We start from the raw sequence: 19,640 nt of genomic DNA on the forward strand, positions 1-19,640 counted from the left end.
GGGGGGGGGGTGATGGTGATGGCGATGGTGATGGTGATGGTGATGGTGATGCTGTCTTGTATCAGCTGTCCCACTATATCTCGACGGTCTTGAGGGTGTGGCCGAGGCCGGCGCAAATGCTGAAAGGAGCCGAAATCAGCAACGCTTGCTTTGCGGATGGAAGGATCGAGGTGATGATGCAAGACTCGAGTGCGAGTGCGAGTGCGAGTGCGAGTGCGAGTGCGAGTGCGTGCGCGTGTGCGAGTGCTTGGAGCGCGCCGCCCCGTCTCGAGTCGCAAATCTCACCTCACGCACAACGAGTCAAGAGTCGCCCGGCCGAGTTGAACTTCCACTCACACTCGCCAGTCACGTCACGAATCGCAATCGCATTCACGAACGCACCCAACCCCTTCAAAGTCATTCACCATCCAATTCACTCACATTCACCATTCCCCGCACCCACACGCTTGACTGACTCACTACTTGACTGAATACGCATTTACGCGCGCATCTGCATGCATGGCCCAAGGAGGATGAGACTTTGAAACGCAACACCCTCCGCCTCGCGCCGGCAAGCAACACGTATACCGGTACCCAACCAACACGCGCGCGTGCGCGTAACGGGGTCGACGCGACTGTATGAATCGTCACGTGATCGTAAATTCATGCTGGCTGCTCCCCGTCGTCCCGTGCCGCCGTTCGCACACGGGCGGGGGTTTCTTGCAGATCCGAAATCCACGTGATTGATGCACTACTCCAAGACTTGATGAGATTTGGTTTTGACTCTTGACTCACAACTCTTGACTGACTCGATAGCATGCCACGTATGCGCTGACTGGTGACGCGCACTTCGTTGCCCAGCACTCTCACTCTCACTCGACCATCACGCACTCACGCACTCGCGACTCGCTCTTGAACGTTTTCACGTTCGGACGCCTTGCGCAACGTAACAATAACAAGATTGCACATTGCACGCGCTGCTTGCACGCCTGCCAAACCTTGCTTCGAGGAGCGGCACATCACACTCTTGACTTCTTTCATTCCGCATCTTGACGCCATCCTCCGATTCGACCTCTTTCGCGCGCGCTGACAATCAAGGGGACGACCCGTGACTCCCCTTTTTTACGTTGGAAGAATAAAGGCGCGCGCTTGGTGGCTCGATCGATGCCAATCCGCTGCCCGCCATCTTCTTTGGCATTCGCGCGCACTGCACAACACATCCTCCCGCTGATCGAGCTGCCATCACCGCCATCCTCCTCGACCATCCATTCGCACTCGCACTTTTCAGCATCAAGCAGCCTCACCACCAATCGGATCGTACATCCCAACTCTCCTCTTCTTGCCTACAATTCACCTCCTCGCACAATGTCCACGCAAGCAGCCTCCACCTCCTCCTCCACCACCACCACCACCTCCTCCACCAGCCCCATCTCCGCTGCTACTGCTCCCAACCAATCCCGCACCCGCAACCGCAGCTCGTCGGAAGAAACGCGAAATGCAGCAGCAGCAGCAGCAGCAGCAGCGCAAGACAGATCTTACGCCTCCTCCATACGCGCGCTCAACACTTTGCAATCCAATGCGGCAGTCATCGAAGCGATTCGAAAGAGCGGCGGCAAGATGAACGAGTTGGCTATACCGGAGATGCAAGAGTATTGGAAGAGGTTGGGGTATGAGGTGAGTGGGCGCGCGGGGGGGGGAAAGGGGGGGGGGGGGGGGGAATGAGATGAATTGGCAAGAGGCTCAGATCGCTCGCATCAAGTCGGTGTCATTGGCGCGGCTGGAGAGAGGACATTGACGCGGCTGCTGATGCATTCGATTCAAGTTGGCGTTCTGGGACGGGGAGCAAGCGCGAATAGGCGGATGGAAGAGGTGAATGGAACAGCGCACCCCCGCGCACCCCCGCTCACCCCGTCCACCCCTTATCCCACCGCTCTCTTCTCTCAGCTGGAAGATCTGAACAAGCTCAATGTGATCCACATCACTGGCACAAAAGGCAAAGGATCCACCGCAGCATTCTGTTCCAGCTTGCTTGCCCACGCGCCGCTGTTGTCGAGCAAAGCCACCGCTCGCCCCCGCGTCGGCTTGTACACCTCCCCGCACCTTGTCTACGTGAGGGAGCGCATACGCATAGACGGTGTGCCCATTCAAGAGGAACTCTTTGCCAAGTACTTTTGGCAAGTGTGGGACAAGCTGGGACAGAATGATCAGGTGAGCTTGCGTTGCGGCAATTACCCCGACTCGGAGCAGAGAGGCATGCTCTGCAAGGAGAACTCACGCGCCCCCCCAACCCCCACCCCCTTCACGTACATGCGCCTCCCCCAGAGAGCCCATCCTGCCACACCGCTGCGTCCGGTCTACTTTCGATACCTGACTCTGCTCGCCATGCACATCTTTCTGCAAGAAGGCGTAGGCGCCACGATCCTCGAGGTGGGTATAGGTGGCACGTACGACAGCACAAACATCGTGCCTCGACCCATCGCATGCGGTATTTCCAGCTTGGGCTTGGATCATACAGCTCTGCTAGGCAATACTTTGCCAGAGATCGCTAGGCACAAGGCGGGCATCTTCAAGAAGGACGTTGGGGCAGTTTCGGTCTGGCAGCCCGAGGATGCCGCAAAGGTGGTAGAGCAGACGGCTGCAGAGGTGCAGGTGAGGCAGAGCGAGCGAGCGAGCGAGCGCCATGGAACCCGCATGGGCTTTCACAGACTGACAACGCATGATTTGGCGCCCGGGAACGCGCGCAGACCAGATCATTTGTAGCGCTGCCTCGAGATGCGCCCCAGCAAGTCCGCTCCATCGCCTTGGGTCTGCCAGGTCTGCATCAGAGCACCAATGCCCAGCTCGCCGTAGCGCTCGTGCGCCTCTTCATCCAAGCGAGTGCACAGGATGCGATCCTGCTGCAAGAGAGGGGTTGGACATTTTCATTTGCGCCTGCTGCTGATCAGCTGAACCGACTGGATGCTCCGCTCGAGGAGTGGGAAGTTGCGGGAGTGGAACGAGCTGCGTGGCCTGGACGGTGTCAGGTCGTCCCTCCGCCTCCGGCGCCGCCTTCGAGCTCGATTTGTGATCCTCCTGCTGCATCGCAAGCCTCCTGCTGCATGCCCACCTTTTTTCTGGATGGAGCGCACACCACAGACAGTCTGAAGCTAGCCACGCGATGGTTCGTCCAAGCCTCTCGCTTTCGTGAAACGGCGGCGCATCGCCGAGCCGACGAGGTGCGAGGAGAAGAGGGAGATGGGGCAAGAGGAGAAGAAGAAGCGAAGAGATGGTATTTGGTATTCAATTGCACGCATGGACGCGACGCCAAGGAGCTGCTTGGGGCGCTGTGCGACGCGGTGCGCGAAGAGGAGGTGAGGGTCAGCTTTGACAAGGTCATCTTTTGCACCAACACCACCTACAAGGAGGGCAAGAGCAGCGGAGGTGAGTTTTGGTTGGTTGGGGACGTACACTCTGAGGCGCGAAAGCCGCTCGACTTGTTGCGAGATGGGGGCGTCGCGCGCCTGCCCACCCCTCTCGGAGTTCGTTCCTTGCTCATGCGCCCCCCCCACATTTTGGATCTGGCCCCCACCCGCACAACAGATCTTACGGCTGGAGGACTGGACGCGAAAGAGGTGGAAGCTCTGACGGTGCAGAATGAGCTCAGACGAGCCTGGTTGGACCTTCGAAGGGATTCCGCGATGCGAGCGCGAGCGGCGGTGGCGGGAGCAAAAGATGCGGCGGAAGAAGAAGAAGAAGAAGAGGAAGAAGAGATTTTGGTCTTGCCGAGCATAGAAGATGCGCTGAATGCTTGTGTTGCTGCTGCTGCTGCGCGGGGGCAAGAGAGGGGAGGAAGCGTGTTTGTTACGGGAAGCTTGCTGCTTGTGGGAGGCGTCATGGCTCATCTGCAAAAATGGGGAGCGCTGGATGAGGCGCTGAACAGTGTTGCGGGCAGATAGGGTTGGAGGGGGGAGGTGGAAGTTGAGAAAATGTCCAGAACGAATTCGGGGGTATGCCAAGCTATAGCTGGGGCAGGGACGGAAGGTGAGTGGGGGACAAGAAGATCGGGAATACGAGAAAGCGGGGGACAATGCGCTCACGCTCCGGCCCGCTGTGACGTGTGGAATAGACAGCACTAGAGATGGGGGAACTAATCGACCAGACTGGCTTTGAGGGGGGGGGGGGGGGCGCGAAATACCGTTCGTGCATACGTTCGCTGGCGCGCGCCATCCCTCGCAGGAAATGGCAAACTCTCGTCTGCAGCGTCAGCGTTCACTGTGTGGGTTGGCCCACACGAGGTGTCGTGTCCACGCTTTATCACCTTCGCAAACGCTGCCCTGCCTGCCCTCTCCCCAATTAGTTCGCGCTTGCAGCACTGGTTCATGGTTTGACGTTTGTTTTGGCCCCCTGCTTCGTCTGCTCAGCTGGTCTTGACGGGGGACATTGCGAGCATCATTTTGCACGCTGCCCTCCCAATTAGTTCGCGCTTGCAGCACTGTCATGTTATCGCATTTCTTTTGGCCCCGCTTTGTCTGCTAGCTAGTCTTGACGGGACCGCGGGGGGGGAGGAAACATCGTGAGTCACGAGTGGGGGGAAAAGCCTTGATGCGGCCTCTGATGGGGCATTAGCTACTCGTTGATCCATTTGAAGCGCCAGACGAGGCGGTCGGATACCTTGTGCGCTACGATCAGATTGACGCCCCGGCTTTGCGTTGCGTTGCGTCACCATTGAGGGGGAGGAGGGGGAGGAGAGGAGAGTGAATGGCGAGGGAAACGAATGAAATGAAAAAAAAAAAAAGGGCCAGAGTCAGACGGCGATGGGTTTGACGGGCTAAGTTGGTGCCAGGTCGAGCAGAGCAGAACAATCCCAATCAAGGAATGTTCTTGAAGCAACGCGACTCGAGTCGAGTCGGTGGATGGATGCCTTGTTGGCCCCTATCGAGTCATCATAGCGCATCATCAAAGTCGAGATCCACACTCACTTGTCCACGCACCAACAATGCATGTTGGCAAGATTAAGATCACCAATTCCGCGCGCTCTGTGGCATATCTGGTACCATCTGTTCAGCAGTCGCCAACCTTTGAGGCCTTCAGGAGGTTCAGCAACTATGGTGGACGCGCGCATCAGCACGAACGTTGGGCAAAGAAGGGCTGGGTCAGGGCCAAAGAAGAGTTGCCAGTCTCCCCTAACCCCCCTCGAGCAATGTACGTCGCGAAAAAAAAAAAAAAGCGTTCATGCATACTCACGCATGATTGTGCCAGGCGGACCCGGTTTGTAGGGTGCATTGGGCTTCCATTTTTCGCCGATGATGGCGTTGGTGGAAGTCACGAGACAGATGGAGAGCATCAAGATCTTGCTGATGTCCAAAGCAAGCATGATGACTTCTAGCACTTTTTTTTTTTCGATTTCTCTTGGCGAAGCGAAGAAATGCGTGCTGTGGTCTGGATAGAGGGAAAGAGGCTGGGCTGTCAAATGACCAGCTGGGTCGATCCAAGCCATTGCTTAAGTAAGGAATCAGATCTGATCGACAATTTTTTTTTTTCGCAATTCGGGCCGAGATATCCTGCACGGTTCAAGGCTGACTTGTCCGGCCCAGGAACATCAGCGGCGGCAGAACGCCCATCATGGAACTTGGGAGTATTTTTGCCTGCGCGCTCATCACAGGCCTGCTTGATTTGCTGGCATCACTTGGCACGGCCATTGCATTGCCTGCTGTCCTCGGGCCGGGGCAGTGGCGTATTCTTGCGCAGACTCTCAGCTCTGCCACGCGAGACAGACCGGCATCGCTTTCGTCGGGAAAGGGCGGTTGCTGAGTTGTGCAAGGGAAATCAGCAGACAGCCAGGCACGAAACAGGTCTTCATCCAGAGAATCTGAGCATTCGATGGTGTCCGGCAGCACCGACACGCGCATCGATACCTGCTGCGTGCATCGCCGCGCGCAGTATATTCCCGACACACCAGGGCAGCGGAGCAGATCGCAGCGATAAGCAGATTCGAAGTCATGTTCCTTGTCATCTGCGTCTTTTCCGAACGAGAGCGAAGGACTGCTGGTCCCGCGCAAACGGCGTCTTTGTGAGGCACTTCAAAATTCAAGCTGATGGATGACGGACACCCGACTGCCCGTGCTCATTTGTTCGGAAAAAGGCGAAGGTGGCGTTGTGCGGGTTTCCGGACCGCATCGCGTCACGAGGCTGATAGGAACAGCTTGCACTCGGCATTGTCATCCTCATTCACAGGCTGGAGAGGCGTAGCGCAACAGCGACTGGCAGAAGGCTGTGAATGAGGTCTTGGGGAGCATCCAAAATTTAATTTCTTATCACGCTTCCGTTCCGTGTCTCTGCCTTGCTTCGCCCTCTCTTCACGCCGGGCCCGTGCCGAAGATGATCCAGGAGCTGGGAGCCTGCGCATTCAAATTATCGACGGTAGACTGACCGAGATCCTCGCCATTCCTGGGAAAAACGTCCAAGTAGGTGGGCACAGGCGGTCAGCACAGCTCAGCGTTCACCGCTTGCCCCAAAAAAGTCCCCGTAAAGCAATACCCTTTACACTCACAATCCCAGACAATAGCCCGTGAAGCCGATTTCGGTCTGGCTTAGGTCGCCGAACCCTCCGACGACACTGCAAGATCGGTACCAAGCATCTTTGGGATTGGAAGCCGAGGTCCGTAAAGCTAAAGTGAAATGTAGCATGTCAGACGTGCCGCCTCTTGCATCAAAGCCAGCATACTCACAGTAGATTTTCGCTTGCGCAAAGCCCAAGAAAGTGCAGAGCACGACCGCAATGATAAGCTGCTTAGGAGTCATCGTGTTTGGCGGCGAGCGTTGAGAATCTGTAGGCTATGTTGTGGAGGATGGTCGCGCAAGCAGTCTGAATTCCGCTCACTGAGAAGAAGACGCTATATTGAGTGGGTGCTTGACTGCTCGATCTCTTATACGTCGCATTGGATACGTCTGCATGCAAGGCTCGCTACCCGACGACATTTCAAACTTGAACGAATTGAGACGCAGGACGGCCCTCAGGCTTGAGGGCACGCCCGCGGAAGCTCTGATCCGGCATAATTAAACAGCGCATGGAACGCTCAAAAGGGCCCCGAACCCGGCTCATTGCCTTGTACTTCCCTCTCTATAGTCTCGGCACTGCCATCGCAAATTTCGTCGCCGAACTCGGGTTGAGCGGTTGCTTGCGCCGACTCTAAATGCTTCAATTTCGGTATGAAGAGGTGCAACACAGTCTGTCCGTCGGTTCAATCGTAGGACATCGCATGCCAGACAACATCTCCAAAAGAGCTCCTCTTCGAGGGCACTCCCTCGCTTTTCTCGGGTGCACACGCATTCTCAGGGCGGCGTATTCTGAGCAATGGCGAAGATTCAGCCCGGGTGGCTTGCCTGAAGGTCCTTGACCACGTCTTGACCGTAGTCCTCGTGATTCCTGAGACGATGTTAGAAGAGGCAAGTTCCGTCAGACCATAAAAGTCAGCACGTCTGACCTCACCCAGAAACGCACACATCACCGCAGTACGCATAGCTGACCCCATCAATGGCCGAGAACCGATAGCTTGTATTGGCGTCCGTTCCTGCCTTGGAGTGACAAGAGGCCGTCCAGGCACTTTGTTGACTGGTGTAGTCAAGACAGTTCGGGACTTGAGTGACCTCTGGGAAACGTCGCGTCGCACTGTTTCAGATGCGCGTGCTCGAGCCACTAATAGCAAACAGGAAGAATATTTCTCGACTTACTCCAAAGCTCCTCGGCACGAGCGCCTCCGGCAAAAAACGCTTCATCCACAACGCTGAGAAATATCAGAAGGGTGACGAGCTTGATTGGATTACACATTGTGGTTGATTGGGTGCCAGCACGAGCAAGATGACGTGGTGTCGAGAGGTCTGAGAAGATGTTTCTTGAGCTGGTGGAATTGCTTGGCTCGTCGTGGCTTAGAGCTTGATGGCTGATCCGCGTCTTATCGCTCCGACGATCCCACCACTCGAACACCTGTCTCGTGTGCGAGACAAGATCTTTGGGCGCTTGCTGACTTTTGACTTACACGAGCGCACGTCAAATGACAAGATAATGCGCCTCCGGACCATCCGAGCCGGCGAGGTACCCTGGGGCAGACACGCCACATGTATAGCGCAATTCAGAGCAACAATCAGTATCATGCTGAGTTCCTCGAGAATCGGGGTGCTGTGTGTCTGATTCTCAATTCCGATTTACACGTTGTTCGTCTGCCGTCGATGCAGAGATTCTGGATGCACGCGAAGACCATGGGCCGGATGGACGCAACACTGCTCATTTCATGGTAGACTCCTTTTGAACTCTTATTGGACCGCAGAAGCACGCGGTCACTATCTCGTCTACGCAAAGCGAATGTGATACGAGTGAAAATGGATGGGATTCATGAAGCAAGAACGGATGCATGTAAACGGGTATTTACCTCCATAGGACGCGCGTGCTCGCGCGCACGTGACATCTCCATTTTCGCTGTCTTTAGCGATTGGGGTCCAGCTGCGCGAGGTGCGCGCGAGAGAGGGACACGAGGTGTAGCCGACTTCAAACCTCAGCATTCACCCGAGAAAGGCATGATCAATGGGCACAGAGCGCAAGGGGAATGGGGCAAAAATGTAGGGACGACTCCCCTATCGTCAGAAACATGGTCAGTCGAGCACAGTACGCCGTGTTCTGCGCCTGCACCTTTCTCAGGCCCAGAAGTAAGTCTCGCATTCAGATTTTGCAGCGCACACTGCTGATTGAAAGGAGCCCGAAACAAAACACAGCAATTTTTCGACTGATAAAAGTGCTGTGTTTCATCGAAAGCCATCTTGATCTCGATTCTTGGGTCAACGTTTAGCTTGGCGTATACCGCCCAAGAGAATCAGGGGTTTCCGAGCTTCCAGCCTTTGTGACCGTTGTAATCGAGCTGTGCCTTGGCACTAATGGCACGGTCGTCCCCAGGACTATCGTCAAAGAATCTCGACGGCTTCAGTGGAATTGTGCGCGGATTCGAATGAAGCTGGGGCCAGACTCACGGTCCTGTGCAACGGCATACGAAGTAGCCTGAGCCATCGTTCTTCAGCTCGCCTGCCCCTGAAAGGGCTGTGCAGGCTCCATTCCAAAGCGATTGCATCTCCGCCAGCTGTGTGGCAGGGTTCAGACCCCCGGCCGCCAAAACGGCTGTTGAAGGGATCGGGTTCAGGTCATTTGTCTATGACCACGCAGTGGCCATCCCAAAGATGTCTCGGGATCTACTCACGGTACCATACAATCACAGCCGCTGGAGTCACCACGATTGGTAGAAGGAGCAGGATAAGCAAGTGAGGAAGCATCGTTGAGGGATGTGCAAGAAGTAATGTCGCTTTGAAGCTTCTAAAGATTTGTAGAGATGGTACGGTCTGTTGAGAAGAAATGTTGCTGACTGGAGAAGGGCGAGCAGGGGATACATGTGTGTATAAATAACCAGCCAGCTCACAAGCTTCGCTATAGCAGCAGCCCCTCGACGAGCGCGGGTGGTCTCTCAAAAGAGGTTAAGAACGCCGTGTTACGCGGTGGCCGCAGACCGTCGCACGAACCCCGGTCTGCGCAAAGCGCTTTACACGACTTCACATAGCCTGATGAACAGCTTGTACGAGCAGTGCTGTGTCGATATCTACGTGGGTCCACATACGAGACTGCAAGAAGTGATTAATCTGCTGCGGAAGTGCTTTGTACTTGCGCGGCACCTGTGCCAATCATTTGGCTCCTTCGCCATTCGGCGGTCTCGAGAAAGCAAAGTGCAATGTACCTGGCATTTTTGTGGCGCAATCATTGGACTGCAGACAATCGATACTCACTAGCTGTGCTGCTGGCGAGGCTACGCGTGTTGATATGCTAAGACGGCGTTCCTCTCTGCCTTGGCACTCACATTGCAGGGCTGCATATATAGCGAGCGCGGAATTACATTATTAATTGGTTGACATCGAGTTCTGCTCTACGCCGAGCGCAATTTGGCTCAATCCTAGCTCGCCTTGCGCGGAACCTTTTGGGCATCAAGAAATTTGTTGCACGTGATGGATGCGCCCCTATCCCGTGCGTGCATGTACATGGCCTCTACTGCATGTCACGTCTTGGCAGAGGAGACACCACCATCTCCATGTCACATGAACAACGCATCTTTTACTACCAAGTCGTGAGTATGTCTTCGTCTCGCATGCAGCGGCCGCGACCTTTCTCTGATCCCAACAAAGGGCAGGCGACCACTTGAACGGCCACATCTACCAGCCGCACCGGCCGAGCATGTCTAGAGTAGCGACCACATTGAGCAGGCGTGGGCTTCAAGGCTTGCTTCTTGGCGGGCCGATCTTCCATCCTGGATAGCCGCTTACACCAAGCCTGGCAACTGTGCCAAGTCCAAAGTCCTGGCCACGACTGGATGTTTGCGACTATATGCTCAGCACTGCCGCTTTCTTCCGATAACATAAGCATGCACCACTCTTGATCACTTACGGCCCAGTGCATCGAACGTAAACCTGGCCGATGTTGGTGCTGGTCACCTCAGCTGTGCCTTTAATTTGGTTGCAAGCGGGCGTCCAGATGTGTACAATGTTGAGCTCGTTTCGCGGGTCGTGTCCGCCAGAGGCCAAAAGGTCTGTCGATAAGTCATTTGCATGTGAGTAACAGCATGATTGGAGGAATGCATTCCGACAAACGCCACTTACAGTGCCAATCGACAGCGGCCACCATAGTTGCCAGAATGGCCATCAGCAAAAAGTGACGAAACATCGTCTTGGTCGAGTCTTACGATAGAATGCCGAGCGCTCAGACGAAAGATGTTGAGGGTTGATCGTGCAGCATCACGCAAGAGCAGGTGCTCACGGTGAAGGAAATTATAGTGACGAGAGAGCTTCTTTATAACGTCTTGCGACCAGTCCCATCAGCTTTCGGACATCCAAGCAGAGTGGCTATCGTCAATTCTAAGGCGATTTAGCAGTCGCCGGGGGTTCACTCAGGAACAAGAAGAACCACCGACTGACAGACGAGCGTGAGGCACAGGTCATCGGCGTCGCGGTCCGTGTCAAGAAGGCGTTCAGCTCTACTCGCTTACGATTGATGAATGTAGGAGCATTCCGGATGCTGAGGTGTCAGCCTGCCACAGCGTAGTCGCTCCCTCTTCTAGTACTTCCGGGCGCACAAAGCCAGAATTTGAAGACGCGGTCCGTCATGCGAGCGGCGCTGATTTCTTGCTGTCTTTCTGTCGCATCAGACGCACTATGAGCTGGTGCGACTGATGATCATTTTGGAAGCATCCGTATACGAGTAAATCAATTTCTGGGAACATCAACTCAAAGGGCGTCAATTTGAGCCGTTGATGCTTCATCGCGAGAGGGTTCGATCGGAGGGGGGTCATTTTGCACGGCGTCGAAAACACCTTTATCTGCAGACATATCATGCGTGGACGGCCCGCGGAAGACTGCAACGCAACTTGGCTACGCATTCATCTACCGCTACTCGACGCGCTCGTAGCGCACGTTCCTTGAGGATTTTAAAAGGCACGCCTTTCAGCACGCCGGCAGATCAGTGATCCACCACCAAGGTCCTACGATCGTGCCACTGCAGCATCTGACAAGCCACCTGCCCAGTCCGCTACTGCCCGCTCTTGCTACAGATCGCTTCACGTCCTTTGGCATGCACATCAACATGCTCATGCCTCGCCTCCCCTATGCTGCTGCTGTCATGGCCGCCGTGATGCTGATGGCACCCGCTGTGCTGGCCAAGGAAGAAGGTAAGTGTCTCGCTCGACCGTGCATGTTTCGTTGCTGGCTCATCAATGGCTCCTTCTCGCATGTCGACACCACTATGATCCATTCGCTCGCAGCGCTGTATCCCACGGTATCATGGGATCAAGTCTCCGATGTTTGGGCAAATGAATGCAAGGCAAAGGGAGGAGATAAATCTACGTCAACGTGTCACCAAGTTGCCGTAGGGTATCAAGGTTCCTTGCATTGGTATGGGCAATGTATCGATCAGTAAGTTGCTAAAGACCTCTACGCTGAAGGTTCCAAGCTGAGAGCGGCCTGGTCTGCGGATCATAGGACTGGATGGGACATCACAGGTACGGTCAAGGCCATTCTGGCTTGGTAAAGTGTCACAACCAGTCCCAAGCCCCCTCGTGACAGAATTCAGAACGTCCGCCAGGCGGCGCTGCTTTCCCGAGAACCCAATCAAAGCTATCTATGTGAAGACACGTCAACCGTGAATGCGTCCTACAGATCAAAGTTTCCCAAAGAGACCAGCATACGCCGGCCAAAAAATCCGCATGCCTCGCTCTCAGACCTAGTCTCAATTGCGGAATGCCACAAGCAACCAAAGCACAGACTTCCGATTAGATGTCATGCAGAAACCCTTGCAATCTGAGCTTTAGAGACGATGCTGCATCAGCTTGTTCTTTCTCTTCTTCACCACCATGACGATCATAGCAACCTATTACATTTTGAGAACACGAATTTGCGATGTCTGGCTCGACTCCGAAAGGATACACTCGAGCTACGGTGTGGTGAAATCCGTTGAGTTTTCTGGTTCAGCGCTTCCCCTCTTCATAGCCTTGCGACACTTCCCAGCCGGGATAGCCATGTGCACCAAGGTAAGCCACAGTACCAAGAGCGTAGTCATGTTCTTTATTGTGCGTGTCTTTGCTGTAAGAGCGAAGGCAGGCAAGCGATCGTGAGAAGGATTCAGAAGCATTGTCACGGCAACATGGTTCGGCTCGCGCCACTCACAAAGTGCAGTGGCACACGATCTCCCCAATGCCGTTTGGCTTGAGCTCGCCATAGCCTTTGATGCTGCTACAAGCGTTGTTCCAGCGATAAATCATGAGGTTCAGCTGAGTGGAAGGATCATTGAGATCACCGGCTTTGTTGAGACCTTTAGATTGAAGACAAAGTCAGTACAGTGGAGCGTTGTGTCGCGAGCGCAGCTGAGTACTTACCGTGCCATCTGACGCCGAGAACGGTTGGCAAAGCGAGTACTGCAGCGAAAATGAGTCGCCAATTCATGTTGATTTAGTAGGCTTGAAAGACTATGTAAGCACTTGCTGTGGAGCTTTTGGTCGCAAACTTTTCTGAGCGGGCGAAGGCTTGGGAGGTGATGTGATGATGTGACATGGGCGCGAAACAGTCGCGTTGAAGCTCGCTTCTTGTATACTGCAGATAAGACATAAGTCATCGACCCAGATCTCCAACTAACATGAAAAAGCTGCTGCCCACAGCGCTGAGACTGGTCGAACTTGTGCTGAGAGCGCACAGGAAGAGGCTTGATGCTGAGTGATACGCGCGATGTCGACAAGGTCTGAGCAGAGGGGCAACTACACATCAAGACCGACAGATTACCGGTGCCTGAGCCTGAACAATGCTACTCATACCGAAGAGCAAGCATCAATAGCGAGCGCGATACCATCTGCTCGTCGCAATTGAGACTAGTCAAAGGAGCGGACCGCCGTGTCGAGGACCCACTAGCACGCGGGCCGCCACTGCGCCCATAGACCGGCATTCGCAGAAGAAAGCGCGCAGCGCAGCTAAAGCAGCTTTTGATTGACCCCATGACCGTCTTTGGAGGCAGCACAGACGCAGCGTCTTGCTTCCTTGAAAGTTGATAGACAGCCTATTCTTGATTAGATGCATGGCTCTTGTGCAATTGGGGTCACTATCGGGCCTGGGCGCCATCTTGGAACATCTAGTCGAGCTCTGACAGCATTTCGGCCAGCGCTCGGTGTCGCATGCCCCCGCTTTTCGAGGAGCTCGTCACCGGTCACGGAAATCGGCTCTTGCTGAGCTTCGTGTGGAACTCGAGCTTCGCCAGCGTGTTCTCGCTGTCGTCTGCATTCACGAATATCAGCGCTCTTTTCATACCATGCCACGCCATGACGAGCGAACAATTGGCAGTTCAGGTCACCTTGTGTTTGCGCTTCTCAGGCTTCTCATTGCTCAGAGGATTGCGCAGACTGAAACCCATGCATTTTTTGCAATTGGCTGTCTCGTCGGAGAAGAGTGTTCGGAGGCTGGCGCGTGATTATAAACACGCTGACGCGCGCGCGCGTGCCTCGATCGTGAATTTAGGGAGGATCCACTCTTACTGCCGAGTCGCGAGTGGAGGACTTGCGCACACAATCGCATGCGCGTGATGCGCGTCATGTCACCTTCTAAGGTGCTCGACTGCGTATGCCTTCACCAGAGTTCAAAGCCGTCACGACCCTTGCTCTTCCAGTACTGCACGACATCATCGGCGAGGTCGTGCTTCCCGTCGCTGAAGTGACGCGGGGACGAATCGTAAGTCTTTGCTCTCATCGCGTCGCAACATCCGCGTGTAGCTGGCTCACCGGCTGGCGCAGTACACCTCCACCTTGCCATCGACCAGCTCAAAGACTGGCTCGATGCCCTCCATAGCATTGCAAGCCGTCGTCCAGAGTATTGCAGCCCAGTCAAAGTCTTTGGGCTTGCGCAGATCCAGGTCACGAGGGACATTCTTCAATACTGTAGCACAGGAAGAGACATGCAATGGTGAGCGCAGTCGCCGCCGTTGAAGCGCCAAAGCGACTCACCGTGTCTTTGAGGTGGGCAATGTATCATGCAGCGATTTGCAGGAGGTGCTCCAGGCAGAGGAGAGCCAAGAGGTACAGCGGTGGCCGCACCAAACAGAAGGGCGAGCGAAAGGAGAGGTGCTGGAATCATGATGTCAGTTGAAGGGGTGGATGAGACTGCTTGGGAAGATGTGCTCTGCCAGAAACAATACGGCACTTTGGAGAGGTGTGGTCGAGGGGACTGACGGAGACCATGACGCAAGACGTTTTTTACTTGCTGTCGACGCGCCTTTGCTGACACGACAATTTCTCACGTCTGGCAGCGCGGAAACGAAGCGTCAAGATTAGCATATAGTCAATCGACACGCCAAGTCAATCGACACGCCAAGGACATAATACTAGTGCGCCATTGTTGCGCCCTCCGACGCAGACGCTCTGGTAATTCCTCTCAAGCTGTATTGGCAGCGTTCAGAATCTAGCATTCATGGTTCGTTCAATTCACAAGACGTCCATTGTGTTTGGAAAAGACACGCATTCAGCACTTTGACTTGGCCGATTGCTGGCGTTGGCTCCTGTCAAAAGTGTAGTCTCGCTGGTGTCTTCGGCTTCGGCCAGCTGGTGCAACTTGGCATTTACCAGCTGATGCAGGTTCTGCAGTCCTTTGTTCTATCGAGGACCGCGCTCTTTGGATCTCTGGACGTCCAGCACGGCGGCAGATCGTAAAGAGCACGCGCACGCGTCAAAGGGGCTGCTGTCGAGAACACGCGCAGTTGCGACTGCCGGCGCAACTCACTGATCTGTGCACCATCCGTACCAGCCTTCACTCGCTGTGCCTTGGTATCTGTACAGAGCGTTGCCGGTGGCCAAATTTCCGCCGACGCCACGGCAGCAACCTTTCCAATGGCGTACGATATCACCGGCCGAAAGGAATTTCTCCGGATAGATGCCTGAGGATCGGGATCAGAAATGAGTGCGGTATACCACTTGTCTGGCGAAGTGCATGGAGACTGTCTCACGCTGCTCTTGGTTGGGAAGCTCATCGGTCTGGACTCCTGGCTGGATTGCGAGGAGACCAACGACGATGGCGACCAAGATTCTGGCACAAGCAAGCTTGACGGTCATGTTGATGATCTGTGGTGCGATGAGCGAGCTCAAAGAATTGTCGCAGCCTCGCAGCGAGTATACCGCAGTAGAGGATTGGATGGTCTGGACGATGTGAGAGCTCGCTGGACAAATTTAAAGGACCGCTCAACGATCCACATCAGTCTGACACGGCAAAAGCGAGGAATATAGCCAGTTGCAGCAGGCAGTCTCGATTCCCTTTCAGAGAGACGTGTAATTGACCTCGCGCTCAGGACTCATCTTTATTTGTGTCGCTCGGCGGCCCGCGGAGCGACACATCGGTCTACCACGGACTATTGCCATGCTTGAAGACAACGACACGCCCCTCCACCTCCACTGCCAGCGGGTAGGCGTTTGGATAGAGCAAAAGCATCGCGCACCCAACAAAGCTGCCCTGTGAACGACTATTGCAGCATCTTGATGTCTTCATCGAGTTCCTTCCGCGCTCAAAGCTCCGCATGCAGCAAGTCCGGGAAGGATAACATGTCGCAATATGTGTTCCGCCGAGCGAACATGCTCCGCGGCTTTCCCGAGGTGGGCAAGTGATGTTTGCGCAGTCCGCATTACGCGGCGACATCCGCGTGCAGCCAGCAGGACGTGCAACAAGCAGCAATCAAGCAACGAACGCACTCGTGAAAGCGCTGGCCTTTTGCGACTGTTGCGCACTATCACGCACATTGTGCCGCGGTAACAAAACGTTACACCGCGCGTGCTTCATCTCGAGCGAAACGGCGCGGGGGAAGTCAAAGTCTTTGGGGTGCAGTAATGGGTTCGGTCTGCTCACCCAAGACCCTCGAAGAAAGATGCGTGACCCATCAACCCTCGCAATTGTGTAGCCGAGGACGAGAAATCATGATTGTCTTCACGTGATTGAAGACCGAGATGCGACCTCTTGCGTGGGATTTGCATGCATGAGAGGAGCTATATAGCGCCGCACTTCGTGTGGAGGTCTAGGGGAGATAGTGCACGCTCGCATTTGCAGATTGCCTTTGATGACACTCGCGACTCTGTTCATCGCGTCGCAATCACCGTGTCTCTGGACCTTACATGGTCGAGGTGATTGGAAGTGGATGAGGAGCAAATTACGTCTTGACAGCGACAAGTCGCGCTGAGTCTGCTCCAGTCCGAGACATGTATCACGTCCATGCCTCTTCGAGGAGCTTAGTAGGGCATAGCAGGCAGAGTAGTCTACCAGCCCAGACGATCCGCGACGTCTTGCGAAATATCTTGTCCCTCGCTGTGGTATGCGTTTGAGCAAGAGTCAGCTGAGTCCGACACGAGCGACATCTTCTGTTACGTCATTGAACGCTCCAAGCCCCCCCTACTTACTCGTCGATGCAGTATGCAAAGACCTTCTTCACACTCGAGTCATACCACAGGTCCCACTTTGCGGTTTGTCCGCCCATCAAAGCGCAATCTTGATGCCATTGCGCTTTCTGCGCGTCGCCGTGACCCCTGTCACGGACCTCTGCAAAGCATACGAAGGACGTGTAAAAACGTCATTCAGGTCAGCAAAACGTTTTGGTTCGTCGTGCAATGTTCGCGATACCAATCCGCAAGGCACTGGCCGACGCATAGCACTCACCCACATTCGCAAGGGCCACCGGAAGAGCAGAGAAAGCGGCAATGACGAGTACTGCCGCGAGGTTCAACGCGCTGTTAGGCTTGGAGAAGAGCATTCTGAGAGCACTTTCGGTGGTTTGGGAGCAATTGGGTGTGCTTGGATTGTCTGATATGATAGTGAAATTCGGTGCTGTGAGAGAAAGGAGGGCAGCAGCGTGTGCGAGTCAGCTTTATATAGAGTCTGGGAGACGAACCTCACCGCATATTTCACATAGCTGCGATGCTTCTAGAACGGCAAAGATTACCTGGGCGCTACATCGACGATGAGATTGGAGTCGTGGCAAGCAAGCAAGCAGCCACGCAGTCAATTTCGAAGGCGATGTGACGCATTCTTGTGATTGTCGCACCGAGTTGTATGCGACAGAGCTTTGGATTTGCGCGGACAGACAAAGCCGGGCGCTCGTCGTGGTGTTGGTGTGCTGCGAAGGTCTTGCATTCGCTGTGGGACGCTGCGCTTGAACAAGGCGTCCAAATCCCAGTTCACTCCATACAAAAGTTGCGAATTGCAATTCTTAATGGCTACACGGACCGAGCGAGCGGAGCTGGCGGGCCGTTGATCCTGCGCAGACAGATGCGAGGGGCTGTCTCTACTACGGTGCCTGTCTGCATGGGCCTCAGCCCCAAGCGATTGCAGTCGGTCTTGGCCGTGGCTGCATGGAGAGCAGCAAAGGCGATGGAAAAGCAGGCTGTGGGGAGAAAGAAAGAAAGGTCTTCGATGGGCTGTGTGCGCTGAGCGTATCCAGCACATAGATGCTGCTTGCTGCAGACCTCCTGCTGCACCATTCACAGCTGACGGTATTTGGCACTGACGCACACAAGACAGCCATGACGTCCAAGACTCTTGGCGCGATCGCCATCTCCTTTGTGGCAATGATGAGCTTCATCCATGCTCCACGTTGCATAGCTCAGCATCCAAACGGCATCCGTGAGTCTCTGGCCCAAGGTACGCCTCTTGGCGAGAAGGCAAGGCGACGACCAGAGCTTGGCTGACCCGCGTTATCGCGCTTCTTGACTGTGTCCTGCTCGTTCGGAAAGGCGTGACGTGCAATCTACCCGAATGGCAAGGACGCAAAACGTGGAGCACTGAATGCAGCAAACAAGGCGGTTTCGGCTCCCAAACCGACTTTTGGGGCGTTGAGAGCACGCGGACGTACTATGCGTTCTGTGCCGAAGCTGCGTGAGTTGCAGGTCGCTTCCCTTCTTGGACCTCGGATGGGATGGACGCAGCATGGCTGTTGCACGGTCCTGACTCGAATATTGACTCCCACGGAATCTGTCTGGGGCATATCGAACTCTTCTGCACGAAAGAGGCGGTTCCATCATCAGCGAAAAGGTCAAGAACACCCTGGGGTGGTGATCGATCCGAAATGAATGCATACATACCGCTCCAGCAGCGCGGCTCGCTCGGGCGGTCCAATCGCCCATTGCTCTCGCAAAGCCCCAAAGCTACACTCATGAAGGCCTTCCATCCCGAGCAGCACGCATGCCCACCAAACGAATGTGATGAACGACACAAAAAAACGCATCAGAATCGGGCGGCCCCCCCCCTCACTCCCTCCAAATCAAACTTGTCTCGATGTAAGCTAGGCAGACCCAAGGGTCACACTCGCTTTTCCGCAAGTATGCACAACTCGAGGGCGCAAGCGGGACCCTTTCACTACCACCGCCGCGTGCCAAAGGTAGCGAGTGCAGAGAGGCGGGGTTGCGCGCAGGGCCGAGCCGTTGCGGGGCGTAGAGCCAAGGTTGGTGAGGAACTTTTTCAATCCACGCCATCCTCCACGCAGCCCCCCCCCCCCCCCCCCCCTCTTTCCCTCGCCTGTCCATAGTCCTCCCACCCCACTTCACCCATTCTCACAATCTGACTACCACCACACAGCAACAGCAGAGTGGTCCACTGCGGGGGGGCGGGGCAAAAGGGCGCTCACTGCGCTGCGCTGCGCATCCCTCACGTCCCTAGCTTGCCTTGCCCTGCGAATCCCTCACGTCCCCAGCTTGCCTTGCCCTGCCCTGCCCTGCCCCCGCAACCAGCTTGGCTGGCCATAGCGATGACCAAAGGGCAAAACAAGCCTTTGCATGCACTCTGCTCAGCCTGGTCTGGCCCAGCATGCGCAGCAGAACATCAGAGCCAGCACGGAGGCCTGCACGAAGTGCCAGCTTGATGTTCAAGTGGTTGGCGTCGTCGGCTCGTGAAAGGGGAAGCCCTTTGCAAAGAGATCCTACGTTCCTCGTCTGTCAAGACACGTTGTATTCTCGTGTGCAAGGCGAAGATGCTCTACAAAAAGAAGAGACTCAAATCGCGTTTCGCAACATCAAAGCGCCAAGCTGTGGATGAGGATGATGATGAAGATATCAGGGCGCGCGGGAGAGGGGAATGTCAGCTCACTTGTATCTTTCCTTGCT

The 19,640-nt window shown here is 55.1% G+C and overlaps 10 protein-coding genes across 10 annotated transcripts; 2 read left to right on the top strand and 8 right to left on the bottom strand.

Moving 5' to 3' along the window:
- Positions 1-776: 776 nt before the first annotated feature.
- On the top strand, positions 777-4,123 carry IE81DRAFT_326942 (FolC bifunctional protein). Its single transcript, XM_025514953.1, has 6 exons — positions 777-1,653; positions 1,924-2,187; positions 2,302-2,628; positions 2,724-3,399; positions 3,559-3,999; positions 4,085-4,123. Exons 1-5 carry the CDS (start codon positions 1,144-1,146, stop codon positions 3,912-3,914), a joined length of 2,133 nt encoding a protein of 710 aa, XP_025366188.1. The 5' UTR covers positions 777-1,143; the 3' UTR covers positions 3,915-3,999; positions 4,085-4,123.
- Positions 3,775-4,510, top strand: IE81DRAFT_57043 (hypothetical protein). The gene is made up of 3 exons (XM_025517455.1): positions 3,775-3,999; positions 4,089-4,234; positions 4,316-4,510. Exons 1-3 carry the CDS (start codon positions 3,945-3,947, stop codon positions 4,433-4,435), a joined length of 321 nt encoding a protein of 106 aa, XP_025366189.1. The 5' UTR covers positions 3,775-3,944; the 3' UTR covers positions 4,436-4,510.
- A 1,804-nt stretch (positions 4,511-6,314) lies between these two features.
- Positions 6,315-6,759, bottom strand: IE81DRAFT_350533 (hypothetical protein; the record flags this gene model as incomplete). The annotated part of the gene is made up of 3 exons (XM_025516550.1): positions 6,315-6,405; positions 6,509-6,626; positions 6,687-6,759. The coding sequence occupies 3 exons, from the start codon at positions 6,757-6,759 to the stop codon at positions 6,315-6,317; spliced, it is 282 nt and encodes a 93-aa protein (XP_025366190.1).
- Positions 6,760-8,822: 2,063 nt separating this feature from the next.
- On the bottom strand, positions 8,823-9,273 carry IE81DRAFT_350534 (hypothetical protein; the record flags this gene model as incomplete). The annotated part of the gene is made up of 3 exons (XM_025516551.1): positions 8,823-8,904; positions 8,977-9,121; positions 9,201-9,273. 3 exons carry the CDS (start codon positions 9,271-9,273, stop codon positions 8,823-8,825), a joined length of 300 nt encoding a protein of 99 aa, XP_025366191.1.
- Positions 9,274-10,425: 1,152 nt separating this feature from the next.
- Positions 10,426-10,666, bottom strand: IE81DRAFT_350535 (hypothetical protein; the record flags this gene model as incomplete). The annotated part of the gene is made up of 2 exons (XM_025516552.1): positions 10,426-10,571; positions 10,642-10,666. The coding sequence occupies 2 exons, from the start codon at positions 10,664-10,666 to the stop codon at positions 10,426-10,428; spliced, it is 171 nt and encodes a 56-aa protein (XP_025366192.1).
- A 1,834-nt stretch (positions 10,667-12,500) lies between these two features.
- On the bottom strand, positions 12,501-12,975 carry IE81DRAFT_350537 (hypothetical protein; the record flags this gene model as incomplete). Its single annotated transcript, XM_025516553.1, has 3 exons — positions 12,501-12,615; positions 12,700-12,844; positions 12,909-12,975. The coding sequence occupies 3 exons, from the start codon at positions 12,973-12,975 to the stop codon at positions 12,501-12,503; spliced, it is 327 nt and encodes a 108-aa protein (XP_025366193.1).
- Positions 12,976-14,142: 1,167 nt separating this feature from the next.
- On the bottom strand, positions 14,143-14,646 carry IE81DRAFT_332629 (hypothetical protein; the record flags this gene model as incomplete). The annotated part of the gene is made up of 3 exons (XM_025515325.1): positions 14,143-14,221; positions 14,295-14,448; positions 14,517-14,646. The coding sequence occupies 3 exons, from the start codon at positions 14,644-14,646 to the stop codon at positions 14,143-14,145; spliced, it is 363 nt and encodes a 120-aa protein (XP_025366194.1).
- A 638-nt stretch (positions 14,647-15,284) lies between these two features.
- IE81DRAFT_350539 (hypothetical protein) lies at positions 15,285-15,617 on the bottom strand (the record flags this gene model as incomplete). The annotated part of the gene is made up of 2 exons (XM_025516554.1): positions 15,285-15,442; positions 15,512-15,617. 2 exons carry the CDS (start codon positions 15,615-15,617, stop codon positions 15,285-15,287), a joined length of 264 nt encoding a protein of 87 aa, XP_025366195.1.
- A 907-nt stretch (positions 15,618-16,524) lies between these two features.
- On the bottom strand, positions 16,525-17,654 carry IE81DRAFT_369411 (hypothetical protein). The gene is made up of 3 exons (XM_025517239.1): positions 17,203-17,654; positions 16,947-17,085; positions 16,525-16,854 (listed from the first exon to the last, which is right to left on the bottom strand). The coding sequence occupies exons 1-3, from the start codon at positions 17,294-17,296 to the stop codon at positions 16,806-16,808; spliced, it is 282 nt and encodes a 93-aa protein (XP_025366196.1). The 5' UTR covers positions 17,297-17,654; the 3' UTR covers positions 16,525-16,805.
- IE81DRAFT_57060 (hypothetical protein) lies at positions 17,448-18,222 on the bottom strand. Its single transcript, XM_025517456.1, has one exon. It carries the CDS (start codon positions 17,986-17,988, stop codon positions 17,545-17,547), a length of 444 nt encoding a protein of 147 aa, XP_025366197.1. The 5' UTR covers positions 17,989-18,222; the 3' UTR covers positions 17,448-17,544.
- Positions 18,223-19,640: the final 1,418 nt, after the last annotated feature.

This window comes from Ceraceosorus guamensis (genome assembly GCF_003144195.1).
Source record: "Ceraceosorus guamensis strain MCA 4658 unplaced genomic scaffold IE81scaffold_153, whole genome shotgun sequence".
In the NCBI taxonomy this organism is placed as follows: domain Eukaryota; kingdom Fungi; phylum Basidiomycota; class Exobasidiomycetes; order Ceraceosorales; family Ceraceosoraceae; genus Ceraceosorus; species Ceraceosorus guamensis.

Excerpts from the sequence above, each read along its gene's own strand:
- IE81DRAFT_57043 (XM_025517455.1), top strand. The coding sequence starts at position 3,945 with ATGTCCAGAACGAATTCGGGGGTATGCCAAGCTATAGCTGGGGCAGGG. Across the intron at positions 4,000-4,088 it reads AGCTGGGGCAGGGACGGAAG|CACTAGAGATGGGGGAACTA; the intron begins GTGAGTGGGGGA and ends TGGAATAGACAG. Across the intron at positions 4,235-4,315 it reads GCAGCGTCAGCGTTCACTGT|TTCGCGCTTGCAGCACTGGT; the intron begins GTGGGTTGGCCC and ends CTCCCCAATTAG.
- IE81DRAFT_326942 (XM_025514953.1), top strand. The coding sequence starts at position 1,144 with ATGCCAATCCGCTGCCCGCCATCTTCTTTGGCATTCGCGCGCACTGCA. Across the intron at positions 1,654-1,923 it reads GGAAGAGGTTGGGGTATGAG|CTGGAAGATCTGAACAAGCT; the intron begins GTGAGTGGGCGC and ends CTCTTCTCTCAG. Across the intron at positions 2,188-2,301 it reads AGCTGGGACAGAATGATCAG|AGAGCCCATCCTGCCACACC; the intron begins GTGAGCTTGCGT and ends CGCCTCCCCCAG.
- IE81DRAFT_57060 (XM_025517456.1), bottom strand. The coding sequence starts at position 17,988 with ATGTGCTGGATACGCTCAGCGCACACAGCCCATCGAAGACCTTTCTTT.
- IE81DRAFT_369411 (XM_025517239.1), bottom strand. The coding sequence starts at position 17,296 with ATGCTCTTCTCCAAGCCTAACAGCGCGTTGAACCTCGCGGCAGTACTC. Across the intron at positions 17,086-17,202 it reads GGTGGCCCTTGCGAATGTGG|AGGTCCGTGACAGGGGTCAC; the intron begins GTGAGTGCTATG and ends TATGCTTTGCAG. Across the intron at positions 16,855-16,946 it reads TTTGCATACTGCATCGACGA|CGAGGGACAAGATATTTCGC; the intron begins GTAAGTAGGGGG and ends CGCATACCACAG.